A 27,877-nucleotide genomic window follows, 5' to 3' on the forward strand; every position below is an offset into this window, starting at 1 on the left:
CTCTCCTGACCTTGTTCCCAGCCCGTGGCTCTGTCAGCTGGGAGTGCTGCTCCTGAGGCTGGAGCTCAGCAGGGCTGTGTTGGGATGGGTTTGGCAGGACAGTGGGATGTGATGAACTCAGCCCCTTCTTGCTGCAGCTGCCTGACCCTGAGTGAGGAACCTGCTGTGTTCACACATCCCCAGGCACCGAGGCCCTCACTGTGCTACAGCTCTTTGGGTCAGTGTTTTTTGCTATGGATTGTACTCTGAATTGTTCCCCTGGACAAGACAGATGTTTTTGGAGGAGAATGAGGAGCACAGTGATAACTGGGATAGCAGAAAACCTGAAAGAGGAGGAGAGATTGCTGAAAAGCAAAAATAACCATGCCTAGACATCAGCAACCCAAGGGGTGGTTTCTAAGGCTGCCCAGCACAGGTGCTCCAGCTGTGACCTTCCCTGTGCACAGAGCCACCACCCTGGCACCTTTAGGGTGCCAGTAGAAGCTCCTGGCCCCATTTGGGCCACCTTGTGCCCTTTGTGACCAGCCCCTCCTGGGGCTTGTCCTGCTGGGTGTGAAAGAAGGGGAGAAAGTTACAGAAGGTCAGGTGGGTGCTCAGGGTAAATCTGCTAGGTAGAGGTGGAAAAGGAGCAGGGTTAACATGGAGAGAGCTCTTTTTTGTGAGGACTTTGGTGATCCAGAGCAAATCCAGGGCAGGTCTGCTCTTGTCCTTCCTTTTCCCCCGACTTCCTTCATAAACATGGATGCAGCAGGGCCACAACCACAGGGACAGCAGGTAAGGACAGCAGGGCCTGAGTACATTAAACCCGTAAAACCCCTGAAAAAACACCCCAAACCCACTGTTCCCTATCCAGACCCCACTGCACTGAAAAAATTTCAGGATTTTGAAGTAGCTCAGTGCTTGACCTAAGTAGCTGGACTTGTTAGGCCGTGGGTTGAACTTGATGTGAAGCCTAAGGCTGTGCTGTGTCAGGCAGAGATGGATCAGAAGGAAGCCAGGAGCTGACAATCTGATCAATAATAATAGTAAAGATCATTAATAATAGTTAGAATAGGCAAAGCTGCAGTTAAAATATTACCTTAAAATGCTGGAGTAGTTGTGGTCTGTGTACTGGAACATGGTATGGGGTTCCAGCAGAGTGTGGACTAAGAGAACCAACCTAAACCCCCCTGAGGGGTGTGAAACAACCCAAACATCAACGCATTGAAGGGTGAGAAGGACCCCAGGCTCTTGGTGTGAGGGAGATGGAATGAAACTTCAATTGCCAGGCATTTCTTTGTTCAGGGTCCCTCCTCTCAGCCACCAGTTTGGGCAGCTGAATACCAGGACTGATCTGTGCCAACAAACCCATGGGGATGAGAAGCTCAGGTAAAACCTTCTGCTGTGCCTATCAGGGAGATGTGGGCAGGGCTCCTCAGCTGCCCCGAGCTCTGTGTAACCCCAACAAGCCCTCAACCCCCTCTGCCACCATTTTTTCCCATTGCCCAGCTGCAATGTGCTCAGCATGGCCAGGCTGTGACCTGCAGCATCCCCAGGGCTTGCCTTGCTGCTGGTGGGGAGCCCAAGAGCTCACCACGGTTGAAAAGTGACCTTTATTTAAAAAATAAAAAGAGCAACAAACCCCAGATGTTCTGCAATAAACCCCTTGTGCTGTCTTGTCCCAACACGTGTGCTGTGTCCCTGCTGACCTCTGTGGGGACACCAGGCTGGCAGCCACCTCCCCTGCTCCTGTCGCGGCCGGGAATGTCACACCGGAGCGGGACCATGGCCCGCAGCAGGCACTGATCCGGGTCCGGCTGTTCCAGCCCCCTCTGCCTCCTGCTCCGGCGGGCCGGGGCTGTCCCTGCCCGGGTGACAGGCTGGGGACCCCGGGAGATGCCGTGCTGGCCCGGAGCATCCCTGGGCTGCGGGAGGAGTCGCTCCCGTGGCGAGTAAAACGAACCCAAACAAGATAAAGTAGTGGCAGTGTGTGATGGGGTGCGAGTCAGTCCTCGGCGGCTACACCAGCCCCGCCGCCTTCTCCTGCACGTTGTACTCCTTGCTCCTCTTCACCTTCCAGCTGATGAGCGCCAGCAGCACGGTGCCCACCACCTTGTAGCCCACCTGCAGCCCCAGGTATCTGCCGGGAGAAGAGCGGGGACATGTCACATCCGCAGCTGGCACTTCCAGCCGGGCCCAGGGAGGCCAGGGCACACACAGCGTACCTGTTTCGGAGGAAATCGTTGTTGTAGTAGGCGCAGAAGCGGCCCGGGGCGCACTGCTGCTGCTGCCAGTAGATGCAGGAGGAGTCGATGAGGGCTCCGAACATGGCCGGGGCCGGCAGCCAGGCTGGCGGGGAGAGAGGATGGAGTCAGCGCTGATCCCGAGGAGGCTCAGTGCCTCCTGCAGCTCCAACAGCCCCACAGCCTCATTCAGGGATGAGCACTCACCCAGCAGTCTCATCAGCAAGAACTGGACTCCGATGGCGAACGACTTCTCATCCTGGTTCACCACCCTGCAGGGGAGAAGCCACAGGAGGTCTGTTGTAGAGTGTTTTTATACTTTGTAATACTTTGTAACAGTTTAGGTTTTGTATCTCCATATTTTTCCCAAATGGCTAACCCCAAATTGTATCCCCTCCCTTTACCTATGTAATCCCTTTCCTTTGCTGAGATCATCCCCAAATCCCCACCCTGGCTCTCTGTCAATCACTCAGCATCCCATCCCTCCATCTAGAAGCTTCGGTCCAGGATGTCGAGTGATCGGCCAGAGGCCAGGGGTCAGCCCCCCAAGCCTTGCCCCATATGCTTTCCTAAATGTCCATCCCTCAGTACCCATCCCTTAGGGTCACTTACTGGTTAGTAAATGTTATCTACTTTGGGTTTCCACCTCCCTTTAAATGTAACCTTAGCATATCTCCCGGGGCTCTCAGTAGGATCCCCCTGAGGTGTGGGGGCTCCTTTGGGACTCCTAGAATAAAACCTTGGATTAACCCTTGCTAAGAGTTGGCCCTTTATCTTCTCCCGATGTCTCTGGTGTCTCTTCTGCTGCAAAGATGACCAGCCTAGGTACCCTCAGTACCCTCAGGGCATGGGAGAGTGTCTCCCTGCTGTCAGCCGTGTCAGGGTTCCTGAGAGGCTCCCAGAGAGACAGAGACAGAGCTGCTGGCCCTGGACTTGGCCAAGACTTGGGCTGGTTGCACATTTATGGCATCCCATTGATCCCAACATGGGGAACCATCACATCGACTCCCCCCTGGGACTGAGGGCCCCGCACTCCACTCACCGTAACACCATCATGTACAGGGGGTTGTGGGACAGGCAGGCGACCAGGGCAGCAAAGGAGATGAGGAATATGGCAGGAAGGAGCATGTGGGAGCAGCTGACTGGACAAGAGCCCGTGTAGGTGGAGAACAGCTCATTCCCATTCAGGGAACAGTTGTGATAGATCTGTTGGAAACGTTTGGAACAAAACGGACGTCAGACTCCCAGCGCCAGGAGCAGCCTTCTTGGGATAAATCATCCCACATCCCTGTGCAGGACACCCATAAGAGCACCAGCTCCAGTTTTAAGGCACAGCCATAGCATCCTGTAATGGGATTTGCCACCATCCCTGTTCCTCTAAGCAGGTTCCTGGGCCTTACAGCAATTCTCCAGAGCACCTTCCCAGGGCTCAGCACACCATGTGGGAAAGGTTTCACCCCCTTGTTGGGCTCCTGCAGCATCACTCCACTATTCCCAGCAAGGCTGCTTGGCTAACCACTTGCTTTACTCACCTTTTGCCTGGGGTTGGAGGGGTTGGTGGTGCTGTTGGTGCAGCCAGCGAAGCAGGGGGAGATGTATTCCGTGGTGTTTTTCCAGCACACGGGGTGGAAGATCTGCTTAGAGCACTGACACCCAACCCGTGCCTTAACCTGCTGCTGGGAATTGGGTGTACTGCCAGAAAGGAGGGGGGAGAAATTGGTAAAAAGTTAAGAAGTAGGACAGGGGGAATTAAAAAAAAAAAAAAAAAATCCCCTCTACTAGTTGAGCAGTTTTCCTGTTCCTGTTTGGGCTGGGACACTGCCAGCAGCAGCCTGGCCTTCTGCCAGCCCCTGATCCCTGCAGGTACCTCTGGAATTGTGCAGTGAATGTCACAGGAATTATGTTATGTCTACAAACAAGTACTGACACACTTCTTTTCTTTTTTTTTCTAAGCTGGAAATTAATCTCAGCCTGTAGAAATGGACCTGGGCTCCATCCAGAGCTGCGCAAACAGATGTGTGAACAGCCACAGCTGGAAACACCACATGGACACAAACTGAATGTGGGCACGTTCCCAAACAAGCCTGATGGCTGTGGAAGTGAAGAGGACAAACCCAAATCTGCCCTGTCTTCCCTCAGTCCCCCAAGGAGTGCATCTGCTGGGGTCTGAGTACTGCAGGAATGTGGCACTGGGGAGCTGCCCTTGGGCAGGGTGGGATGGGGCTGCTCCACCCCCTGTGGGAAGATGGCATCAGAAATCTCTTCCTTGCTGGCAGTGCGCTGGGAAATGAGCTCAATGCACTTGACATCAAGCCCTGCTCGTACACAAATGTCATTTTTATCTTAGGAAGTCATGGTAAGAGCCAAAAATATCCACTGAGGTGAGGAGAAAGACGATGTCCAGCTGGAACACTGGGAGCGTGCGAAGTGATGTGGACACGATGTTACTAATTTTCCCCTAAAAATCCAGAGTGAAAAATTACACCCTGCTTTTTGGCCTAGAAAATCATGTATAAACACCCTCCCAAGCTCTCTGGGCTCCGGAGCACCCAGATCTCCTCTCCATGCAGTGGGGATCAAGGAGCAAGAAGCATCATGGTGATGTCTTCTTCCTCTCCACCTGCATGTGTCCCTCCCCACGGGTAAGAGCTGGAGAAAGGAGGATGTGGGAGCAGCCCCTGCATTACCTGGGGTGGTAGATGCCCTCGATGTGCCCTGTGGAGCAGCCCATGAAGAAGATGGGCAGGCAGATGAGGATGGAGAAGACGAGCACCACGACGGCGAAGCGCGGGATGGCGCGCAGGGAGAAGGAGAAGCGCTTCATGATGATCCCGCCCAGCAGCATCCCCAGCGCTGCTGCCGGCAGGTTCACAGCTCCTGCAGAGGGATGGAGCCTTCAGGGGGGCCCTGCCTGCCCAGATCCCCTCCATGGGCAGGGCACAGCTCTCTGGGCCCCACAGGAGTTGGGAGAACACACAGATCCAACTCTTGTCCAAGACAGGCAGTGGGGAACTTCAGGAAAGTCACCAACTACCCCAAAGTGAAACCCTCATCCAAAAATGAACTTTCACTCACTTTTTCTCCAGAATTTAAAAAGCGTGGGGAATATGGGCAGTTGGGTCCCTGCTGATGGATATTTTTGCCTCCATCCATGCTCACCTATGAGGAAGTTGGCCTGGGAGGGGGAGGCACCATACTGCTTCTCCAGGAATTTGTTGAGGAAGGTGGCCAGACCCGCAATGACGGAGGAGAAGCTGCACTGAGCCAGCACCAGGAGGATGAAGAGGGGGTTGAGCAGCAGCCTGATGAAGATCTTTGGGAATCCTACAGGGGAAACATAGGAAAAATGTATTTTAGCTATTTGTACTGGGAGTAAACCTCCACCCTTAGCCTGTTCCCAGTAAGGATATCTGTGGGACGATGATGTTGATCTGCTGGGGATGTCTGTGGGCATGGGAAAGCAGGAGGGGAGACACCCTAATGTGTCCCAGCAGCTGGCAGCACCAGTGATGGGACATTGTGTCCTCTGGCCCCATCAACAGAGGCAGATGGACCCTGGGAGCAGCTCTGTTTATTTGGTCTCTTATGAGCTTTCTAATTAGCCGAGAGTGGTGGAGAGCCAGCATCCATTAAAGCCCAAATAAAGAAGAGGGAGCTGACAGCTCCAGGATGTGACTGCAGCGGAGGAAGAGGCAAGGAGGGAGGGGCTTTATCTGGGAAGAAATCCTCCTGCAGCTAAAAGAGTCATTAATCTGGTGCCTCAGCAGTGACATCCCTCTCAAGCCTGTTTTGGCTCCACATAAACAGCGTCAGCTGCAGTGGGTGACCTCGTCAAGGAGCTGGTGGCGCCAGCAGCCCCATGCCCACCCCTGGAGACCTCCCAGAGACCCTTTTCTGGCACACTCCTACCGCTTTAATGTCCTCAGTGCAAAATTTGAAACAATTGAGGCCCCACAAAGGGAGGCTGTGCCCACCTTCCCCTGGTCCTTTCTCCCTTGTGGTGCTGGAGCTGATCCACACAGAGTGCCGGACTCCCAACAAACCCCCTTGGTGTGAACCTGCCGGAGTGGGAGTCCCCACCCACCCACCCACCCCACTTGGCCCAGCACAGCCCAGGATCTCCATCCACCCTCTTCTGGAGTTTACTTTTGATGAATTCCAGCAGGGAGGTGTCCTGGGCAGCTCCTGTCTCCATCTTCCTGAGCATGCCGGCCTCCGTGTTCCGCTCCTGCAGGGAGAGAGGAGCAGCCTGTGCTGACAGGGCTGGCACTGTCCTGGCACAGGGAGGCTCTGCAGGGCCAGGGGCTGTCCCAGGGGCCTGTGACCCCGAGCCAAGCCTGACAATTACAGCAAAGCCACATCCCATGTGCCCTGAGCATTTCTCCAGGCTGGGAGAGCTGGGAGTGTTCTCCTAGAGAAGAGAAGGCTCTGGGGAGAGCCCTCAGCCTAAAGGGGCTCCAAGAGAATTGGAGAGGGACTTGGGACAAGGGCCTGGAGTGATAGGACAAGGGGGAATGGCTTCACACTGCCATTAGGGTGAGATGGGATATTTGGGGACAAATTCTTGCAGTGGTGAGGCCCTGGCACAGGGTATCCAGAGAAGCTGTGCCTGTCCCATCCCTGGAAGTGTCCAAGGCCAGGTTGGATGGGACTTGGAACAACCTGGGCTAGTGGAAGGTGTCCCTGCCCATGGCAGGACGAGCTTCAAGGTCCTTCCAACTCAAACCATTCCAGGATTCTATAATTAAAGGGGTGAATTATCTCAAAGATCACTGGAGCCCCTGAGCAGAGCAACAAGACAACAGCTTGCTGTTGGGAGGTTTTAAGAGCTTGGAAATCTTTCTTCCCCTGAACCCTGACAAAACACCTCCCCTTTAACTCTGCAAAAAGTCTGAAAATGAAAGTTAGAAATAGTTCAGCTCAAATCTGGGGAGCCCTTTAGCCATAACTGTGAAATATTTTGGGTTTGATTTTACCTTTAAAGAATCAATGAGTAAACAATTTCAAAACAGAGCCAAATTATTTTGTAACAAAACTGGCGGGGTTTGGGTTTGAAACCACCAAAATTATACACATGAATTATTTTCCACCTTTTACAATTTGTTTTAATGGGAAAGGGTTGCTGGATTGCCTTCCTCCCTCCCACTGCTCTCCTCTGGGGACAGGTATTCCCTCCCTGAGCACATCCCTGGCTCTGGAGATGAGGTCTCACCTCTCCTTTCAGCATGTACCGAGGGAAGAAGAAGTAGGGGATGGAGGTGAGCACCAGGCAGCCCGAGGAGATGAGCAGCCCCAGCCACCAGGCTCCGATCCAGCGCTGGTCGCTCGGCGTCAGCTCCACTGTCGGTGAAACACACAGGGACGCTCCGTGAGAGATCATGGGGTGACAGGGACACAGCTCCATGGGAATATGGGCTGGTGGAGCATGCAGAGTCACTGTGGGCACAACCCAAGGGTCTCTGCACTGGCATGTAAGAGAAATGGATGGAGGTGGGAGCTCCCTCCAGTGCTGGCAGCAAGACTGGCCCTGGTTGTGTTTGGCCTTTGCTTTCCCTGGCTAGGGAAACAACCACTGCCACTCATGCCAGCTGTACCAAACCTCCAGGTGAGTGCAGGATGGATTTGGTCAGCATGGGAGCACACTGGTGGCACAGGTTCAGCTCTAACCCCTGAGCCAACCAGTGAGGCAGAGATTATGGGGGCCTGACTCCATCCTCTGCCCGGAGAGCACAGTGGGTTGGACCATGCTGCTGACAGGGCTGCTGAGCCAAGACAGGGACTGGGAAAGGCTGTGCTGCTTTGCTGGAAAAAGTTGCTGTCCCATTGTTCCAGGCCGGGTCACTTTCTGCTCACAGGACCGAGGGAAGGCCCTGTGCTGGCAGAAGCTCCCGGTTTCCGAGTGCACCAAACTCCGGGCGCCTTCTCCGGAAAAAGGAGGAGAAGGTGAGAGCCTCTGTGTCTCCAGCACACACATCCTTTGGCTGGGCCAAGGGATGCTCAAGAGAGGTCTGACAGATTGCCTGGCCTGCCTTGGGGACACGGCTGCCCACGGCCAGGATGGAGCCATGGCCAGCTTGGGATGGGAGCTCCGTGCCAGGGTGTGACAGGAGAGGAGCCCACACCCCTGTGGAACAATCAGCCCACTTCCCCAAACAGGAGCACTCCACTCTGGAGCCTGGATGTCATCATGGAGCGACCAGGAGAGGCTGCTAAATCCGTCTGCCGCCGCGGGGAGGGGGCCAAGGCTGTTTGGCATTTCCTGCCCACGTTCATTTATTATTCTTATCAGGCACCGGACAAAAATGTCAGGCAGGCTCTGATCTCTCTGAGGAAACACAGGAAAAGCCACGTTAATGATGGAGCTGGGGTGAATTCTTTAGTGATTAAGTTACCAGAAATAATAAGCACATGCCATGGATAAAGCAAATTGTCCCTGTGGTGGCGTCAGCTCAGCCCCTTGCTCTGCACGTGCTGGGGAGGAGGATGAGTACACCCAAGTTCTCTGTGTATCCATAGGGCAGTGCTTGCTCTCTGGTTCTCTTCTCCATCCCCGGATTCCTCAGGTTTCCCTGCTCCTCTCCACCATCACGCCAGGGTTGTGGGACACCTCCTCAGTGTGGTGGCAGCAGGCAGACCCAGCCATGACCTCCAGTGCAGCACCATGGGTTGGCCATTGGAATGTCCCTGCCCTGAGCTCTGCTTCAGTGGTGGTGTCAGGACGACCCGTATCTTATGAGGTGACAGAATCCAGTATGACTTTTCCAGGTCGAGTCTTTCCAGGGCAGTGGGTTTTATGTGTCACAGGGCTGGTGGCTTCTGTCACCTTTCATCTCAGAGTGGCCTTGTGGCCCACAGAGGGTGTTTGGGAGCCGTGCTACCCGAGCAATACTCACCAGTGTGAACCCTCCCGATGTCCACGAAGAGCCGCAGCACCACGGAGCCCAGCAGGTATCCAAAGGCAGGGCCAAACACAGCAATGGCAAAGAGGATGGCTGGGAAAAGTGAGCACAGAGAGCCCCTGTGAGCAGGGAATTGTAGTTCCCATGCGGATGTGGCTTCTGTCTTCCCAGGAAATGCAGGAATGGTGGCACAACACACAGAGGGGAGAAAGCACCCTTCATCACAGTGAGAAGGTCCCCACTGCCCTAACACTGAAGGTGGTGTTTGTCTGACAGAACAGAGGGTGCAGGCAGCTGCCTGTGGACAAATTCCCTCTGCTCTACTGCCATCAAGGCTTTGCTGACACAATACAAGTTGTCAGCTACATCATTAATATCCATGATATTCATGAGCCCCAGGGAGCAGCAGGGCACTAACATCCAGGTGATTGAGACCTTCGTGTCCTCTAAGATGCCAAGGGAAAAACCACATACTAATCCTCAGATTAAAGGAAAAATATTTTGGTCCAAAGGTCAGGAGAGGTGAAAGATTCTGAGGGCAGAAAGGCCACCAGACCACCCTGGGTGTAGCTGAACCCTCACATTCCAAAATAGATAACCCATGAGGTCAGAACATTTTCCTTTCATTTGTTTGCAATGACAGGATCCAAGTTCCCTCCTTGAGAGAAACTTTTTACACAGCTTTCTCAAGATGTTTAAAAGGAGGCAGTGAGCTTGAGCTGCATTGGACATAAAATGAAATGGGACTTGGGGAGATGGAATTTCTGCTATATTGAGGCAACCCTGGAGCCATTCACCCTGACAGACATTCCCAAAGCACCTGTATTATAAACAACACAGCAGTCTCTCTTTCCTTCCCCTTCAGGTTCCTTCAGTCCTCTTTGTTTTCCTTGCAGATTTGGGAATTCTAAGGGATCAGTGGGACAATTCATTGGACAGTGATCCCTCACTGCAGAGGGGGAACAAGGACGCTGGACCTTGGAGCAACCTGGGATAGTGAAAGGTCCCTGCCCAGGTGAACCTGGATGAGCTTTCAGGTCCCTTCCCACCCAAACTACCCTGGGATTCTGTGGAACAAAATAATGCACAGAAATGTTCCCACTTACCAACATAGAGTGGGGAATTGTTGGAGTCTGCAAAGTCGTCCACGTAGGATATCCCAAAGGGCTGGATGGGCACGGTGCCGATCCCGGCCAGCAGCTGGGCAATGACCATCATGGCCCACACGCTGCTGGCCTCCTTCTCAGGGTCCTTGGTGCTGTTTGAGCACACAAATCTGCTCTCTGCATAGCACAGCTCATCCTGCCCCTGGCTTTTGTTACCTGGAAGGGGGAAAAAATGAGCATTTCAACACTGGGTACTGTATCCCCTGCCTCCTCCCACACTAAATCCCCAAATAGCAGGAATCTCCCAAAGTCACTGAGTAGGCACAAACTCCTGGATTTTGGATGGATTGCTCATTTTATTCAGCAGTTCTTATCACCCTGTACTTCCTTTGGAGTATTATCTGAGGTCAGCAAACAAGCAGACTATGATTTGAATCACACTTTAAAAGAGTTCCATGCCATGGAGTGAGTGTGCTCTGGGTTTGACGAGGGCAGAGCTAACCCACGGCTGGTTTTTGCTGTCTCTGGTCTCTGCTCCCTTGTGGTACCCAGGCAGGAGCAGTGAGTGATGCCCTCTGGGGTCACCTGGCTGCCCTAAGCAGGACACCCTGCCCTGAATCCCTGCTGCCCCCATGGCTCAAGAATGGCCCAGCTCCTTCCAAAACATGGTCCTTTCTTCTTCATACAGCCCAGACACTGGAGGTCTTCACCCCGCTCCATGGAAATTCCAGCCAGGACTGAAGTATCCTCAAGAGGTGTTCACAGACTGAATGTGTTCTTTTCCATCAGGCAGTCCTCATAATGTCAATATCTCTGCCCTGTCCATCTGTTTTTGCAGTCCATCCTCTAATCCTGTTCAGTTTAGCAAAGGTGCTCTGCAAGAATTGTGTTCTGTGCAGAACTTTTGGGTCATTTCCATTCTGCATGGAAAAGTGAGCTGTCATTGTTCACATGAGCTTATTCCCAAAGCCTTCCCAGTGAAAGCAGCAGCCTTCCTTGGGCTGGATCAGATCAGGATCCTGGGCAGAGCAGAGCATGGGGACAGGGGAGCTTTGCTATCACAGAATTCCAGAATGGTTTGGGTTGGAAGGAACCTTAAACCCATCCAGTTCCACCCCTGCCATGGGCAGGGACAACTCCCACTATCCCAGGCTGCTCCAAGCCCTGTCCAGCCTGGCCTTGGACACTTCAGGGATCCAGGGGCAGCCACAGCTTCTCTGGGCACCCTGTGCCAGGGCCTTGCCACCCTCACAGAGAAGAATTTCTCCCTAATTTAATCTAAATTAATCTAAACCTACTGTCTCAGAGAAACTGTGGCTGCCCCATCCCTGCAAGTGTTCAAAGACAGTCTTGGAGCCACCTGGGACAGTGGAAGGTGTCCCTGCTCATGGCACGGGGTGGAATGAGATGGTTTTAAGGTGCCTTCAAACTCAAGCCATTCCATGATTCTGTAACAACAGCTGGAATAACATGTGCAGGAGAGGCAGAAGAAACCCCATATGCAATTTTGGCATTCAGAAGGGGTTCCAAAGCTATAATCATGTCATGTTTGACCAGCAACTGCCCACCTTAAGGCTCTGTTTGAATCACGTGTGCCCTGGAAACACCCCCTTGTTTTGGGGGGCGGTCACACGTCACCCCTGTGGAGCAGGTGGGTGTGTGGGGGCCCAGCTGGTGTCACTCACCCGTGCTGAGGGCAGTGTACTCGTAGGGGCCCGAGAGGAAGTGTGGCAGGGTGACCAGGAAGGCGCCCAGCGCCAGCAGCAGCCCGCCCAGGCCGATGACACGCGGGCGGTGCACGCGGCTGCCGAAGTAGCTGACAAAGATGATGAGCACCACGTTGCCAATCTGGAACAGGCACAGAGAACGGGGAGGAGTGTGAGAATCCACACAGAATCACAGAGTGATGGGGCTGGGAGAGACCTCTAAGATCATCGAGTGTCAGAACTCAGCGCATCCCTCCGGGTGTCCAGAGCTGCCAAGGACCCTGCCGGGGGTCTCAGAGACCCTGGCACGCAGCCCAGAACACCTGTGGGTTTGATTATGACCCCTAGAGCAAGTTACCAGCTTTGTATGAGGACCTGAAAGTCATAGAAGCTAGGATAGTATAATAATAAAATAATCACAGGGTGAAAATGTAGATTTTGGGATTTTTGGAATGGCGGTTTTGGGGACAAGATGGAGGAACTTGGGCATGCATGTCCAGCCTTTCTTCTTCTTCGTCTCAATATTTTGCTGTGATGTTGGCACTTTGGAATTGGTTTAGAATAGAAGTGCACTGTCTAACATAGGTGATAGGTATTGGGAATTAAGTGTAAATATGTTATAGGTAGTTTGTAGTATAAAAGGACAACACTGCCCTGGGGGCAGTCAGAGTGCCTGTGGCTGCCCTGCTGAGCAGACCTCAGCTGGGCAGAAATAAAACAAACATTTATAAATAAGAATTAATAAACAACTTCAAGACCGAAAACTGAAGAGCTCTGACTGGTTCTTTGGACGCACGGGCTGAAACAGAGACATCCTGCACATCTCAGGCTGCAATTAACAACTAAACTCTGAGAATCGAGTCCAACCTGTGCCCTAACACCTCAACCAGACCATATCACCAAGTGCCATGTCCACTCTTTAAACACATCCACAGATGGTGGTTCTGCCACCTTCCTGGGAAGAGCATTCCAGTGCTTTATTATTCTTTCAGTGAAAGAGGACATCCAGGCCCTATGGCTGTGTCTGGGGGGTGGACAGGGCTCTCACCAGGAGGGGTTTGGCCCTCACAGGAGCAGGAGCATCCCCAAGTGCCCATGTCTCCAAGTGCCACATCCACAGGTGTGTTAAACCCCTCCAAGGATGGGGACTCCACCACTGCCCTGGGCAGCTGTGCCAGGGCTGGGCAGCCCTTTCTGGGAGGAAATTTTCTCTCATACACAAACTAAACCCCCCCTGGCCCAGCTTGAGGTAATTTCCTCTTGTCCTGTCCCTTGTTCCCTGGCAGAAGAGATTGACTGAAGTGGCATAAACTGACAATTCCTCCAAAACCAGCAAGGAATGAAACACATTGCCTCCACTCCTGTGACTCAAACAGACATGAGTCCTGCTACAAAGTCCAGCTCACTGCAAATATTTATGACCCTGGGCATTTGCAACTGCAGACAGCCTCAACTTGAAAGCCATGAAACCACACAGCTTGCTCAGGCAAGTGGGTGAACACCACAAAATTCCCATTACAAGGGCTTTAACAGGACAACATAAACATCATTTTAGCTCTGGCATGTTGAAGCTGTCCCTGCTCATTGCAGGGGGTTGAGCAAGATGGCCTTTAAAGGTCCCTTCCAACCCAAACCACTCCGTGATTCTATGTACGGCTAAGAAAACTCTGTATTTATGTTTGTGTGGGCTCCCTTGTTTGTCTCTCTGTGGGTTTTGTTCTTGGAATTGCTGTAGGCACCAACGCACTAAGATTGTTGTCCTGGACAGGCAGGGCACCTCACACAGTCACAGACAGCAGGAAGTCTCAGTGGGCCCTGAGACATCTTCTCAATCCCAAATGTTCATGCTGGTCGAGGTAAGACTGGGGCATCCCCTTGCCCAGGGATCCAGGAAGATTCCCAGTGTCCAGCTTCTTGATGGAGCATCCCCTGTGCTCACCAGGGAGCTCATGAGCAAGTGTGCTGCCACTTGGTGCCAGCAAAAAACTCCCTGCCAGCAGATCTTTTCCTGTCATTTCCCAGGCCTCGAAGAGCTGCTAGGAAGAACAGAATTCCTGGAAACATGAAGGAGGAAACTTATTCCAAGGGATTTCTTGATAAGAAAGTGTTTGTGAGAAAATCCTCAGCCAGCTCAGCAGTATGCCTTAAACTGCCCCAGGGCAGGGTTAGATGGGATATTGGGAAGGAATTCTTCCCTGTGAGGGTGGGGAGGCCCTGGCAGAGGTTGCCCAGAGAAGCTGTGGCTGCTTTTGGATCCCTGGAAGTGTTGAAGGCAGGGTTAGATGGCATTTGGAGCCACCTGGGCTAGTGGAAGGTGTCCCTGCCCATGGCAGGGGGTGCAATGAGATGGGATGAACTTGAAGATCCTTTTCAACCCAAACCATTCTGGAATTCCATCCAGTGTAAGTCTCCTCTTGTCCAAGGGCCACCCCCACAGGACCCCCCATTCCCCCTGGACGTGGCAGAGCAGAATGAGGTGTGAGGAGGTGTCCCAGTGCACAGCACAGCTGCTCTCCCAGCACACGGAGCCTGAGGAAGCCCTGGCTGTAAGCAGCCCTGTTTTGGGAAGGTGCCCCCCAAATCCTGGCCACCCTTTGGGTGCTGCTGTCCCAGTTACCTCGTGCAAGCTGGAGATGAAGCCTGAGGAGAGGCTGGAGAGCCCGAAGCGCTTCTCGATGGTGGTGAGGCTGCTCTTGAAGTTGGCGCTGTAGAGGAGCTGGGAGAGCTGCAGGAGCCCATGGCACAGCACAAACACCTGTGGGCAAACAGAGAGAGCCACCCCAGTGAGGACCCAGCGGGAATCACAGACTCAGTAAGGCTGGAAAAGACCTCCAAGGCCATCAGGTCCAGCCTTTGACCGGGTACTGCCATGCCAACTAAACCTTATTGAGAAGTGCCACATCTACTTGCTGTGTCCCCACCACTTCCCTGGGCAGCCCACTCCAATGATTAACCACTCTTTCAGTGAAGAATTTTCCCTGATGTTTGATGTGGGCCTCTCCATGCACCCTTTGAGGCCGTGTGAGACCACAGTGCCCTGCTGCTGGTGACCACATCCTGATGAGTGTATTCCAGTTGGCTTTGGCCACTGGCAAATGCACCTCTGGCATGGAGCATCCTGCGATTACTCAGCCGGAAAATCAATTAACTGAACCTGCTCCAAGGGGTGGTGCTAGAAAAAGTTTAAAAAGGGCGTTAAAAGCCCCAGAGGGAGAGGATGAAATATGCACAGCGTATTTCTCACTACTGGAAGATTCCAAAATAGGATTCCAAACCCAGCATCTTCCCTTGAGCTGGGCAGTGAGCCGAGCCAGGAGCCAAGGTGAGCAGAGGCAAGGAAGGCAATACAGAGAGTTTGGGAGCAATCTGGCTGAAATAGCCTGGGTGGGCTGCGAGAGGAGAGCTCTCTCAGCCAGGGATGCAAGAGGCAGCTCACAAGTGCCTTTTGATCTATATTTAGTCAGAACAGTTTTCCTTTATTTTTCTTGGAATGGAACGCATCCAAGCGGTGCCAAAAGCATTTCAAAATCAATTTTTGAAAATCCCAACAAACAAATAAAAAAAAAAAAAAACCGAAATGGGGGAAGGTCTTTTAATTTAAATTCACAGGAAATCAAATATTTGCTGAATACCGGAAGAGTGTCCCTCAATGATAACGTCGGGAAGTGCAAGATGATGGAATGGGGGATCAAAGGGCTGACCAATTCCTGATGTTCTTGGCCAGAACAGCAGCAATAGTCCTTATGAGTATTTATCTGGAAGGGCGGTAGCACCCAGTAGTCCTGACCCATTAAATGATAAAAAAAAAAATAATAAAAAAAGACCAGCTTGGAGGATGCAAATTCCATCAGTGGGTGGAGTTGTGTTTAGGGAGCAGGGGATGATGCATGGCCAGCCCCAGCAATTGTAGCAGAATTTGGGTAGAAGATGGGCACGAAAATGGTTTCTTGGGAGTCTTCTTCTGTGAAGGAAGAGAGATCCAGCCAACAGACTTGGCTGGGAATCTAAAATTGTAAGGGATGGGAGAGACAGAAAAAGAGAAGAGGATGGAGATGAAGGAGAAAATGGAGCCCTGGCAGTGCGAGGGCAGGCTTAAAAAAACCTGGAGACCATGGGGAAGATGAAGGAGAAAGACAAACACCTCAAAATGAGGAAAGAAGGATCACAGGCTGCCATCACAGAGTCCCCAGCCACATCTGGGAGGGGTGAGAGCAGACAGGCTGGCATCAGGCTGACATCAGGCTGGCATCAGGCTGGCATCAGGCTGGCACTGCCATTGCAATAACCAGGAGAGGACAAAGTCCCAAGCTGGGACTTTGCCCCGACAAAAAGCTGCAGAACAGGAATTTGGGGTGTAACGTGGGAAATCCTCCCAGACAGGGCCAAAGTGGAAGTGAAATATCTGCCAGTAAACTCTTGAAGATGAATGACCTCTCCGTCCTCCCACCATCAGCTCCCACACTTGAAATCCCATCCCAGGACAAAATCCTGTGGGTGGAAGCCGGATCCACCACTTCCCCAGGCCTGGCTTGGAATCATCGTTGGGTTGATCTGGAGCAGAGGGGTGAGGATGGCAGCTGGGGAGGGGATCTTGTTGCCAGAGAACATCAGTTTGAGTCCTTGTGGCTCTGGGCAGGCCCTAGAGAAGGCACTGGAGCAAGGAAGTGCTGGTTGAACAGCAGCAATCTGGGAGCCCCAGAGCAGCTGGACACAGAGCTCTCCTGCAGCCAGGCGCCAGCCAGGGAAGCAGAGCTGTTTACCAACAGGGAGGGAAGAGGGTGGATCACCAAGGCTGAATTTAGCACAGCAAAGGTCAGCCTGACCCCAGGGCAGATGGGAACACAGAGTGTCACGGACAGAGGGGATGCTGGCACGGGGGGGGAGATGAGAAGGAGAGGCAGCCTTGCTCCCCAGAATGGTGGGGGTGGCAGGAGATGGGCTGGAGGCATGGAAGGACCATGGGAACCATGGCAGGAGAGGAGAGGGACAAGCCATGGGCGGAAAAGGCAGAGCTGCCCGGAGATGCCCTGAGATGCCTTGGTGATAACCTGGGATGGCCAAAACAGAGCCCTGGATCCCTGGGAACAAGCTGGGGCTGCCTGCCAGGAGGGAAGATGAGGTGGGAGAAATGCAGCTGGAGAGCACCAGCAAAGGGAGAGGAAAGCCTTGGGGTGTGACTGCTTCCCCCTGCCCGTGGGTCCTTCTAATGCAGCTCGTGTCCGCAGGATGAACCGGAAAGGCGGCAAAGCCTGGATGCTCCAGGGATGTGAGATGTGATCCCACCCTGAGACCACACAGCAGCCTCAGCCCTCGGATGTGCAGAGCTGGGAATGGGAGGGGAAGGGCAGGGGTGACTTTTCTTCTTGGGAAGAACCTGCCACCCCAAACAGCCAGAGAAAGGCAAAACAACCTTGGCTCCAGGACTTGTGCAGTGGAGTCTGGCTTTTCCAGACACATTTCAAGTGTGTGGAGGTGAGATGAGGATTCTGATGAATTCCCATGAATTCAGCAGACTCAGTTTTAATTATAATAAGGACATCCCAAACCTTGAAGGCTCCAAGTGCAAAAATATGAGAGAGAGCCTTACTTGGAGGGAGGGCTCCCCACAAGGAGTCCATGCACCCCCTGAGGCTGGTGGACATGAGGGGCACCATCCTCCTGCCTCTCCCATCCCTGTCTCTCTTCCCACGCGTTCCCATCCCCACATGCTCGCCCTGACCACCCACAACCTGCCCGTGCACGGAAACCAGCCCCGTCCCGGCCCTTCCAGCTGCTCCAGATGTGCTGTGCTGCCCCAGGAGGGGAGGGAGCTGCCCTAATCCATCTTCCCCGATGACAAGAAGGGGCTCTTCAGGAGGAGCCGGGCTCGCTGGCGGGAGGTTTGGCTGACGCAAAGCCGCGGCGAGGGTGGGAGGCTGAGGAGCTGGGGGCACTCCCGAGTGCTGACCCTCCGGAGCAGAGGCTCCCACGGGAGCCTGGAGCATTTCTGGAGCTGCAGGCAAGGAGGGCAGGCAGGCAGGGAGCAGCACAGGAAGGCCAAAGGCGCGCACCCACGTGGATGGACCTCCCCAAAATCCCCGCGGTTCTTTCGGAGCAATCCCGGCTCCAGGCTGTTTGTACAAGGCGCTTGACTCCCTTCCAAAAGGAGCTGCAGTTAGAAGGGAAGCAAACTCCTGGGGGACACAGGCTGCTGCCCCCACCCAGCTCGTGGGACTAGCACCTCCCCAAAAGGGCAGAGCTTTTTCCAAAGGAAGAGAAACACACCCCATGGCACAGAAGGGCGAGGACTGGTCCTTCCATGAGAGCTGGCAAGGATTCAGTCCATTCCAGCCTAGGCTTCCATCTGAGATGTGTCCAACAAATACTCAGGTTTCATTTCATAGAAGAGAACCATCTTTGTGGACCCTTCAGGATCTCCAGGAGTCAGGATAAGGCTCTTCCAGGTGGGAGCCTAACTCTGCTCTGCAGGGACCACAGGTTTGGGAGGATCCTGCTACACGTGGCATGGCCATTGCTCCAGCTGGAGGAGTGAGTTAAGGGTTAATTCCTTGCTGTGCTTCCACAGTTCCTGTTCAAATTCATCCCTCACCTCATTTTTCAGTCTTCCCCTTGGCAGCCCTGGTTGGAGATAATGAGGGTGGAAAAGACTCCAAGTTGCCTACCTCTGGAGTCTCCCTCCACTTTAATCTCCTGAGCTTGCGAAAGAAAAAAAAAGGAAAAGGAGGGGCAATTGTAGGAATTAATAAGAATATCCCCAAAATTTTAATAGGGAGAAGACAGTGTTTATTTTAGAGTAGGGAGATAACTCTTACTACACTGGGAGATCCTCCAGCAGTAGGACAACTGAGGACACCCAGCCCAAAAGAAATATATCAGCTGGATATGGAAAGTGTAGGGTTAGGGTTAAATAGAGTGAGGAAATACATCCCTCCGTGGCATCACTTTCCTATGGGCAGCTGCCTGGATTTGTAGACCAAGAAGCACCATGAAGGATGAAAAAAAGCACAGCATTTGCACAAAGGGAACCAAACACCCTGCACAGAGCCCATCCTTTGGCCCAGAACCTCTGAGCCTGGCCTGATGGCAAAATTTGGCTTCTAAGTGGGATTTGTATTGCAAATAATAAAATAATGTATAAAGTAACCTGATCAGAGATTGTCTGAAGCACGCTGGAATGACGACTGCCTACTGCCAAGCCACACACGTTTTACACGCCCAGCTGTCACACGCAAAGACAATATTTGCTCTTTTTACAACAAACACACGCACACGGGATTTCCTGGCACTGTATCCCTTCACAAGGCCCAGGTGAGCCCAGCTTTGCCCAGAATGGAGGTTTTTGGCTGTAGAGAATTGCTGAGGCAAACCCTCAGTGTGGGATGCTTCCCAAGAAAATACCCCCCTCAAAATAGGATGCTGGGCATCCCTCAGCCTCTCCTCCCTCTGGCAGGTTGGGTGGTTGGTGCTCCTTCATTCTTTCCTGAAGGTCCCTTTTCATTGTGGGCCATCAGGACCCACTGAGGGTTTCCCTGAGACAGGTCCAGGCTGGCAGTGCTGTGCCTGACCCACAAGTGTGTGCAAACACTGCTCCTGCCCACCCGGCCTCGTGCTCCCTATCAGCGTCACTCCTCTCCCGTCCTGCTCCCATAATCTTATCTACACTGACCACTCCTTGCTTGTGTTTGGGCACCCAACCACCTCGCCCCTCATAAAATTACCTTGCCTCAGGTCTCCTAGACCTTGATCCCACTAAACTTTCCAACCCATCTTTTTCCTCATCCCACTGCTGGTGCTGCTGGTGGAGACCCAGGTGGTTCTTCCCTTCTGGAGCCTGATCCCACCAAAAGCAGATGTGAGCATAGTGTTGGACCATCCAAGCCCAACACCATCACCACAAATGCTGGAAGACCCTGGTCCTTCTTCTCCTGTCACTGAGGACCCTCCTGGTGTCTTTGCCGCAAACACTCATCACAGTGCCCAGAACTGCAAAATTGCGTTGATTTTCCTGCTTAAATCAATGCCTCTAATCAGCCATCACTTTCTCCTTTCCGTGTTCCCCTCTCCAAACCTACAGCCACGCTGCCTCCAGATCTGTGCCTTGATAAATCTCCTGTTCTGGCTAAACAAAGCCATTAATAATCTTTTCCAACAGGATATGAGAGCACAACTGGTACATCTCCAGGCTTCTAGAATACACTCCTCAGCAAATTCCTTTGGTCCCTTGGAAGGAAGGGACAAAAAACTTGTCTGCTGCTGCCGGGGGGACCTCAGACCCCAGGGCCAGGCTCCGTTTCCTCTGCAGGAGACATCCAGCCTCCCCAGGGAGGTGAGAGCTCCCTGCTCTGCTCACTGCTCCCAGCACCTTCACCCCAGGATGCTTTCAAGCCTTATCACGCTCTGAGAGCCCACAGTCTCCTCCTGAAGCTGCTGTCCCCTCTCCTACCCTTCTTCCACTCCCTCCCTCTCCTTGCCCCAGTACAAACCCAATTTAAACCTCTCCTAAGGCTTTTAAATCTCTCTCCGGCTGACATAAGTGAGAATAATTCTCTGTTGTCCTCCTGTTTCCTTTTCCATGCCAGGCATGGAAAGAAAAGCCTCCCCCTGACTGCACTCACAACACTTTCACACTGCTCCTCTGTGCTCCCCAGCTTCCAGCTGAAACTAGTCCAGCTCCTCTAAATCAAAAGATATTTATAAAGCTCTCCTGCTTGTCATCTTTCTGGGGATCCCAAAATCAATTAAAATAGTTCAAAACCACAAATGAGTCAGTAAAGGCGAAGAAGCCAGAGTAATTGAGGCTCTGTAAACAGAGAATTCCTGTGAAATAATCCTTCTCCAGTGGTTGCCTGGGAGCAGAAAATGGACATAGAATCACAGCCTCATTAAGGCTGGAAAGGACCTCCAAGATCATCAAGCCCAAGATGAGCTTAAATCACATGGCTGGGGCTCAGGACTGGGGGACACTGGTGGGGTCCCTGGCCATGGGTGGGTATCAAAAGCACCTTCTCCATCTTTCAGGCCTGTTTCAGTCCTTTAGGCTGTGAGGTTCTCGGTGTCCCCAGTGCCACCAGGTGCTGGCATCCAGCTGAAGGTTGGGCTCATGCTGCATTTGCTGAGCAGCACAGCTGTGAGTCCCCAAACCCTGGTGCCAGTCAGCACAACCCTGAGAGCTCTGGTGAATGTCCAAGCAGAGGGATCAGAGAAGTCATGGGATGTTTTGGGTGGGAAGGGAGCTTGAAGCCCATCCTGTTCCACCCTGCCATGGGCAGGGACACCTTCCACCATCCCAGGCTGTTCCAAGCCCGGTCCAACCTGGCCTTGGGCACTTCCAGGGATCCAGGAGCAGCCACAGCTTCTTTGACACCCTGTGCAGAACCTCAGCACCCTCACAGTGAAGAATTTCTCCCCAATATCCCACCTGAATGTCCCACCATCACCCCCATCTCCACCAGTGCTGTGGGGTAAACGGAATGCTCCAGATTCGCGGCTGAGCTCAGAGCTCAGCAAAACCTCCCAGCGCCAGCACCTGCAGGAGTTTTGTGCTGTGCTGTGTCTTTTCTAGGGGGATGAGGGTGGCAGCAGTGGGCAGAGGGCTCGGCAGCCCCGAAGGCAGAGCGGGGCTGGCTCAGCCGGGAGGCACGGCCGGGGCAGGCGGAGCCCGGCGCTATCAGCAGGGACCGAGCCCGCTCTGTGTCACTGCCCCGGGCGCTGCAGACCCACGTGTGACCGGCAGTGACTCCGCAGCCCCACGCGGAACCGTCACACCGGGCTCCAGAGCAGCTGGAACCGCACCTATCCAACCCACGGCCACATCACATCCACCGGGAATTGCTTCCTCAAGTGCAGCTGCACCATTCCTGCATCCCCAGGAACCGCACCTATCCGAGCCCACGGCCACATCCACAGGGAATTGCTTCCTGAAGTGCAGCTGTGCTGCCCCTGCATCCCCAGGACTCCAACCCCATCCCATGGAATCCCCCAAACTGCCCCTTTCCTCCAGGACTTCTCCCTCCCTGGTGCCCATCCCTGGCACCTTTGTGTTCCCACACGTCCAAACATCACTGGCAATGGGTTCAGTTTTCCAGTTCTGGAAAACACCCAGAGAGAGATGGGGTCTGGTGCAAGAGGTGGTGGTCCCTGCCACAGGCATCATGGAGGGGCGAGATGATGGAAAAATTATTTGTTATTTCAGCCCCAGCACTGCAAAAGACACCCTGGATATCATCCCGTCACATGGGCTTTGGGGATTAAATATGAGCTTTAGTGATTAACTCTTCCAAGTCTTAATTGTGTCCTTCCAGGCCTGTTGAAAGTAGGGAATTTTGTGTTGTTGGAAATGCTGTTCCCATCAGAAACTGCAATGCCTGTGTGAGGATGTTGTGTCTGATGGTTCTGGGGAGGGCGATGCCCTCAGCTTCCCATAAAATCTGGGGCTGGATGAGGCTTTTTTATAATCCATCATTCATTAGCAAAGTGGCTTCTTGTACAAATAACAGCTACAAACCCTTTCAAAGCCAGATGTTGGCCACACCTTGCCCTCTGATGACCATTCACTCCAAAACTACCCAAAACTGGAAATTCCCCGCAGTGGAAATTCCACTGTGACACTTTGACATCCTACTCATTTTTGGGGGCTGAGGGAACTGACACTGCCCCCAGGCTAATCCTTTCTGACATTAAGCAGTTCTTTTGTTAATGTATATGTGTTTAATGCAAATGTCACGGGACAGGAAGAGTGAATAGGTCAGGAAAGGGTGGGGGATCTTGTTGCCTGTCAATTTATACATTTTTTTCTTAAAAGCAGGAATATTTCTCTGTGGGATGGGTGTCCTGACTGCCCACCATCCCAGATGGAGCACATCATCCCTCTGATGCCAACGAGCTTGTTTGGGTAGAGCTCAAACTGTTCCTTCATGTGCTTGCACAGTGCCACTGCCAGACTGCTGACTCTCTAAACCAGAAACAATCCTAAACTGCAAGTTTTGAAGTGAAAACTTTAAAAAGCAGTTTCAAAGCTTTCCTGCAGGCAATGGTTTAGCTGCCACAAGCAAAGTGACACTCCCAAGTCATCTGCCCTGGGGCATGTGGGGTGCTGAGCACCCAGCCTGGCCCTGGGGCACCCACACCCCACACCCTGCGGCTGCCTGTGGGGTGTACAGATGGAGCAGCACTTATTTGTTGGGGCTTTTGTTTTTTAATCTGAAAGTTTGACATCCTGCAAGAGGGTTTGGCAATGTTTATTCACTCCAGGCTGTTTTTGCTTGCTGCCAGTTGCCAGAACAGAGCAAGAACTGCAAGAAGGGCTCTGATTTTGGGTGACTTTACTCACCCCAGCTCAGGGTCGTTACTGAAGCAGCCTGGAGGGCGCTGGGGGCAAATTTTGCACCTCCAGCAGAGCAGAGGACAGATCAGCAGTCCCTTCCAGAGGAACATCAGTGTAGCCCAGGGTAATCTCCAGCTCTTTCTCCTGGAGGCCACAGCCAAAAAATGTCATCAAGTCACCTGCTGGAATAGTCCAGGGGTATATAATACCTCCAGGGGTATGGGAGTGGGAGGCACCATCTGGGATCATGCCACCAGCCCCGTGGTACCCTACAGCATCCCACAGAGCCCCAGCACAGCCCGGGGAGCAGCACCGTGCTCCGTGCAGGGTGCTGGCAAACAAACCCCAAACCCATCCCGAGCACCACACCTTCTCCACGGCCACATATCCTGAAAACCCAGGGCTGGGAAGAGCTGACACAGCACACAGCAGGCACAGAGGTGGGAAAGCACAGCCCGGCACGGAGGGTCCTGCCCGGCGGTGCCCCTGGCACATCCCAGGGCAGCAGCCCTTCCCAAAAACTGCACTCGGTGCTCGTGCGAGGAGGTGCTGCCAAGGGAGGATGGAAATGCCCCCTTCCTTCCAGGGACAGGAACCAGCGCGGGCAGCAGCCTCGGGGCGCATCCAAACACGGGGCAAAGAGCGGGAGGGGAGGAAAGGCAGGTGGGGGGTGGTGTGAGGGCAGCGGGATGGGACAGGTGACACAGGCTGGGGTGAGCGGTGTGCCCTCACACCAGCAGCCAGCTCGGGAGCCTGGAGATCAGGCAGGGACCGGCGCCCAGGTGAGGAACGGGGCAGCCAGCACCGGGAAACCCACCGAGTTTTGTTTCTGTCACTCAAAAGCTCTGCTCATGTAAGTTTTTAAAGCAAGCCCGTGTTATTCTAAAAGAAAGCAGTGCTTTCTCCTCACACCAGGATGTGGTTAATCATTCCCCGAGCAGCAGCACACCGTGTACCAGGGCCGTGGGGAAGCTCACGGAGAGCCGCTCCATGGGGTGAAACACCCACGTGCCGAGCAGGGCATCACTCACAGAGCCCCCCAGGACTGCCCCGGGAGCTGGAATTCAAATTCTGCATCGCCAAACCCCCCTGGTTTCACGGGGGTGCCTGGGGTGGGCTGGGGACAGGGCAGGACCCCCCTCCCTCCCCGCCAGCATCCCTGCCCCATCCTTACCTTGATATTGCAGAAAAAACTCCTGGAGCAGGTGCCGGAGCTCTTGGGGATGTCAGCCGGGGATTTGCCGACCTCGGGGCGGACTCCCATGGCGAGGGCTTCCCGGGAGCCCGGGGTTTGTGGGGCTGCTCTGGGCCCGCACGGGCTGTGCCGGATCCCTGCGAGCCCGCGAGTGCGCCCGGCCGCGGCAGCGCCGAGTCCTTATAAACCGGCTCTGGGAGCGATGATGAAACGCTTTCTCCTCCCTCTTTCGCTCTGTGCGCCGAGGGAACTTTAAAGCCGCAGGAAGCCGCGGCAGCGCAGGTGGGGACACTGCGGAGTGAGGGATGTGACAGCGCTCTGCGCACCCTGGGGACCCCCAGCGCCCCGAGCCACCCCTGTGCCACTGTGCCAGCCTGCGGGACCCGGCTGGACAAGGAAACAGCGCTGGCAGTGCGAGAAAAACCACTGGGATTTTAATTTAAAGGTCTCCTTTCAGCATCTGAGATTTGGCTCCCAGGTGGTGGGAGGGGGAAACTGGGTGGTCAGATGGAGAATCCTTCACGGGGCCGTGGGGTTTTGGAGGGACAGAAAACCGTCAGAGTTTGTTTTTATAGAAAAAGCTGCGTTGGTGAAGCTCCTGAGCGCTGCCTTTTTTCACCAGCACCTCTCAGGGCTTTGTTTATGCAGAGCGCTGATTTATTTTGCAAGCTCCTCTCAGGGGGAAACGCGTCAGAAGGAGAAGGGCAGGTTGATCCAGCCGGGGCAGAAACCAGCTCCAGGTGCTCTGTCCGCGTTATCGCTTCCCTCTGTAAAGCAGGTGGGGAGGGCAGGGGGACCCCAGGGGGACACCCCGGGCTGTGCTGGGGTGGGTAAATCAATCCCGGCTCCGGGATGGTTTCCCTGGGGGGCTGGCGGGTTTCTGGGTGCTGTGCCACGGACAGAGCCCCCTCAGTGTCACCCCCGGCCCCGTCCGTGGGCGCTCACCACGAGAGGGTGCCTGGAGCCCGTGGGAAGCGAATTCCCGGGCGCTGCCGTGCTCCTTCCCGACCCTCGGGATGGGACCTGCCCAGGGCAGCGCGACAATCAGCGATGCTGAGATAAAAAGAGTTAATTTGAGCTGCCAGCTTCTCAGTTTCTGAAGCCTGTCCCAGGGCGGGTGGGTATCACTGGCATTGGGGTGGCAAAAGAAGCATCTTTGTTTTCCAGCTTTCTTTTTCCACTCCCCAAATTTGCCAGATGTGTGCTGTGAAGAGACCCTTTATTCCCCATCAGAGTTAGCCAAGCCCCTTTACCGAACATTCTGCAGCAAGATGTGGAAGTTTCAGGCTCACCAAGAGCAAAGCTCAAGCAAACCAACAAACCAACATCTCTGCTCCTCTCCCATCCTCCCAGGAGCCCAGCGTGCCACTGACCTAATTTTTGAGGCAGTCCCTGACCCGCTCCCTACCCCGTTTATTTTGCAGCAGCTGTGAGGCTCACTCTGTCATAACAACCCCTGACAGAGCAGCTGCTCTGGCCACTGACTCCAGCTTCTCCCTACAAATTTGTCTCCATACAGGAAAACAGAGTGGGGAAGATGCCTGACAAGTCTGAGCCCGGCCTGGCAGCAGGGAAACAGCCCTGCCCTGATGGCCTGTGCCATGAGGGGGATGGTGACCCCAACAAGGGAATTGGGACCCTCTGCAGCTACCTCTGGGGGCTGGATGCTGCTGCCCCACTGGAATTGTTTAGATTGGAAAAGCCCTCTCAGACCACGGAGTCCAACTGCTCCCCCAGCACTGCCAAGCCCAGCACTAACCCACGTCTCCAAGTGCCACATCCACACCTCTGTAAATCCCTTCAGGAATGGGGACTCTACCTCTGCTCTGAGCAGCCCCTTCCCAATGCCTGACCACCCCTTCTGGGAAGGAATTTTGTGATATCCAATCTAAACCTCTCCTGGCACAGCTTGAGGCCATTCCCTCTCCTCCTGCCCCTGTTCCATGGGAGCACAGCCCGACCACCCCCAGCTGTCCCCTCCTGTCAGGAGTTGTGCAGAGCCACAAGGTTCCCCCTGAGCCTCCTTTTTCTCCAGGCTGAGCCCCTTCCCAGCTCCTTCATGGATGCAGCTCCTCGGTGGGAACTGACCACAGACCCCCTCAGGGGCCGGAGCAGCCTCAGACCTGCTGGGCAGCCCAGGACCATTGTCCTCCCTGGGCCTGGCCACCCCCAGCAAGCCCCTCAGCCATGGGGAGGTGCCCCAGCAGGGCCAGTGTGCTGCAGGGCAGGGAGAAATGCTGCTGGCAAACCATGCTGCCCGTGGATTTCTCAATGTGCAGCTCTTGCAATAGGTAAGGTGAGAAAACAGCTGGTTCATGCCCAGCCATGAGCCATGGATGGCAGTGGGACACCCCAGGGGCTGCACAGCTTGCTGACCATCCTGCTGTGTGCTCCAGGAACAGCTCCCAGCCCATCCTGCTCTGAGCTCCAGGAACAGATCCCAGTTTTTCTCGAGCAGGGAGCGCTGCCCAAGCCATGGCTGATTAAATACCCTACTAACACAATAAAAGCTGACAATCTGATTTAAAGTCCGGTCATCTCTGACCGTCAGAGAGCACTGGTGACATCTCCCACACTTTTATCCTGCTGGAAGAGAAATTCCAGCCCTTGGACACATGTTCATCTCTCCAGCTTTCCTACACCAACACTGCGCTTAAATCGTGGGCTTGAGATTGTGCAACAGGATTTAGCAAAATGAGCTGCATGTGAGAAAATGGGGGTCTCTGGCCTCTCTTTGAGGATTCTCTACTGCATTTCACTCTCTTGGCACAGAGTGGCTCATCCTGAAGATGAGTGCACAGGAGGGAGGTGATTTATGGTGGAGAGCTGGGTTTCGCATTCTTCTCATCATTGCTCAGGGCGATAGGGTTGATGTTAAAGTGCCTGTCAGGAGAGATCCCAGTGGCAGGGTTGGGTTTGTTCCACAGGGTTTGGTTTGTTCCACAGGGTTGGGTTTGTTCCACAGGGTTCCCAGGCCGTGCTTCATGCTCCTCCTGGTGAGGAATCAGGGGAAGGAGAGCCCCTCATGCTGCTGGCTGACACTGACAGGGGATCAGCCACTCCAGGCCACAGCTCTCCATGTGCCCAGCAACTCACCCTCCATCCCAGCCCCTTCCCTCATCCAGAACAAGTGGAATGGTTTGTCTCCATGTGGAACATGCCCACCTTGCACATTTCCAATGGCCAGAGTGAGCCTTCACTGGTGCAGCAGTGCAGGAACCAACACAGGTCCCTCTGTGGGGTGCTCACCTTATTCACAGACCATCAGAGCCCTCTGAAGCCACTTTCCTTCTGCTGGGGAGATGATTGGGTCAAACTGCTTCTGCATGAGCAAGGAGAACACCCTTTAGCCACATTCCCCTGCTCAGTTTCACTGAGTGTTGGGCTGATCTTTGTTTGAGGACAAGGCTCACCCTGCTTCACCAC

General features: G+C 53.9%; 1 protein-coding gene across 2 annotated transcripts; it reads right to left on the reverse strand.

Annotated features, from left to right (window-relative positions):
- Window positions 1-1,579: 1,579 nt before the first annotated feature.
- On the reverse strand, window positions 1,580-24,577 carry SLCO2A1 (solute carrier organic anion transporter family member 2A1). 2 transcript variants are annotated; one of them, XM_058812293.1, is made up of 14 exons: window positions 24,431-24,577; window positions 14,551-14,688; window positions 11,913-12,075; window positions 10,228-10,443; window positions 9,116-9,214; window positions 7,435-7,562; window positions 6,369-6,450; window positions 5,382-5,546; window positions 4,910-5,099; window positions 3,755-3,914; window positions 3,265-3,428; window positions 2,430-2,494; window positions 2,205-2,328; window positions 1,580-2,119 (listed from the first exon to the last, which is right to left on the reverse strand). In XM_058812293.1, the coding sequence occupies exons 1-14, from the start codon at window positions 24,518-24,520 to the stop codon at window positions 1,999-2,001; spliced, it is 1,905 nt and encodes a 634-aa protein (XP_058668276.1). In that variant the 5' UTR covers window positions 24,521-24,577; the 3' UTR covers window positions 1,580-1,998. The 2 variants fall into 2 exon arrangements, with proteins under 2 accessions (XP_058668276.1, XP_058668275.1); XM_058812292.1 differs by having other exon boundaries at window positions 6,369-6,471.
- Between the last annotated feature and the right edge of the window lie 3,300 nt (window positions 24,578-27,877).

This window comes from Ammospiza caudacuta, chromosome 11 (genome assembly GCF_027887145.1).
Source record: "Ammospiza caudacuta isolate bAmmCau1 chromosome 11, bAmmCau1.pri, whole genome shotgun sequence".
NCBI lineage: Eukaryota > Metazoa > Chordata > Aves > Passeriformes > Passerellidae > Ammospiza > Ammospiza caudacuta.

Excerpts from the sequence above, each read along its gene's own strand:
- SLCO2A1 (XM_058812292.1), bottom strand. The coding sequence starts at position 24,520 with ATGGGAGTCCGCCCCGAGGTCGGCAAATCCCCGGCTGACATCCCCAAG. Across the intron at positions 5,100-5,381 it reads CCAGGCCAACTTCCTCATAG|GAGCTGTGAACCTGCCGGCA; the intron begins GTGAGCATGGAT and ends ATCCCTCTGCAG. Across the intron at positions 3,429-3,754 it reads CCTCCAACCCCAGGCAAAAG|ATCTATCACAACTGTTCCCT; the intron begins GTGAGTAAAGCA and ends CGTTTCCAACAG.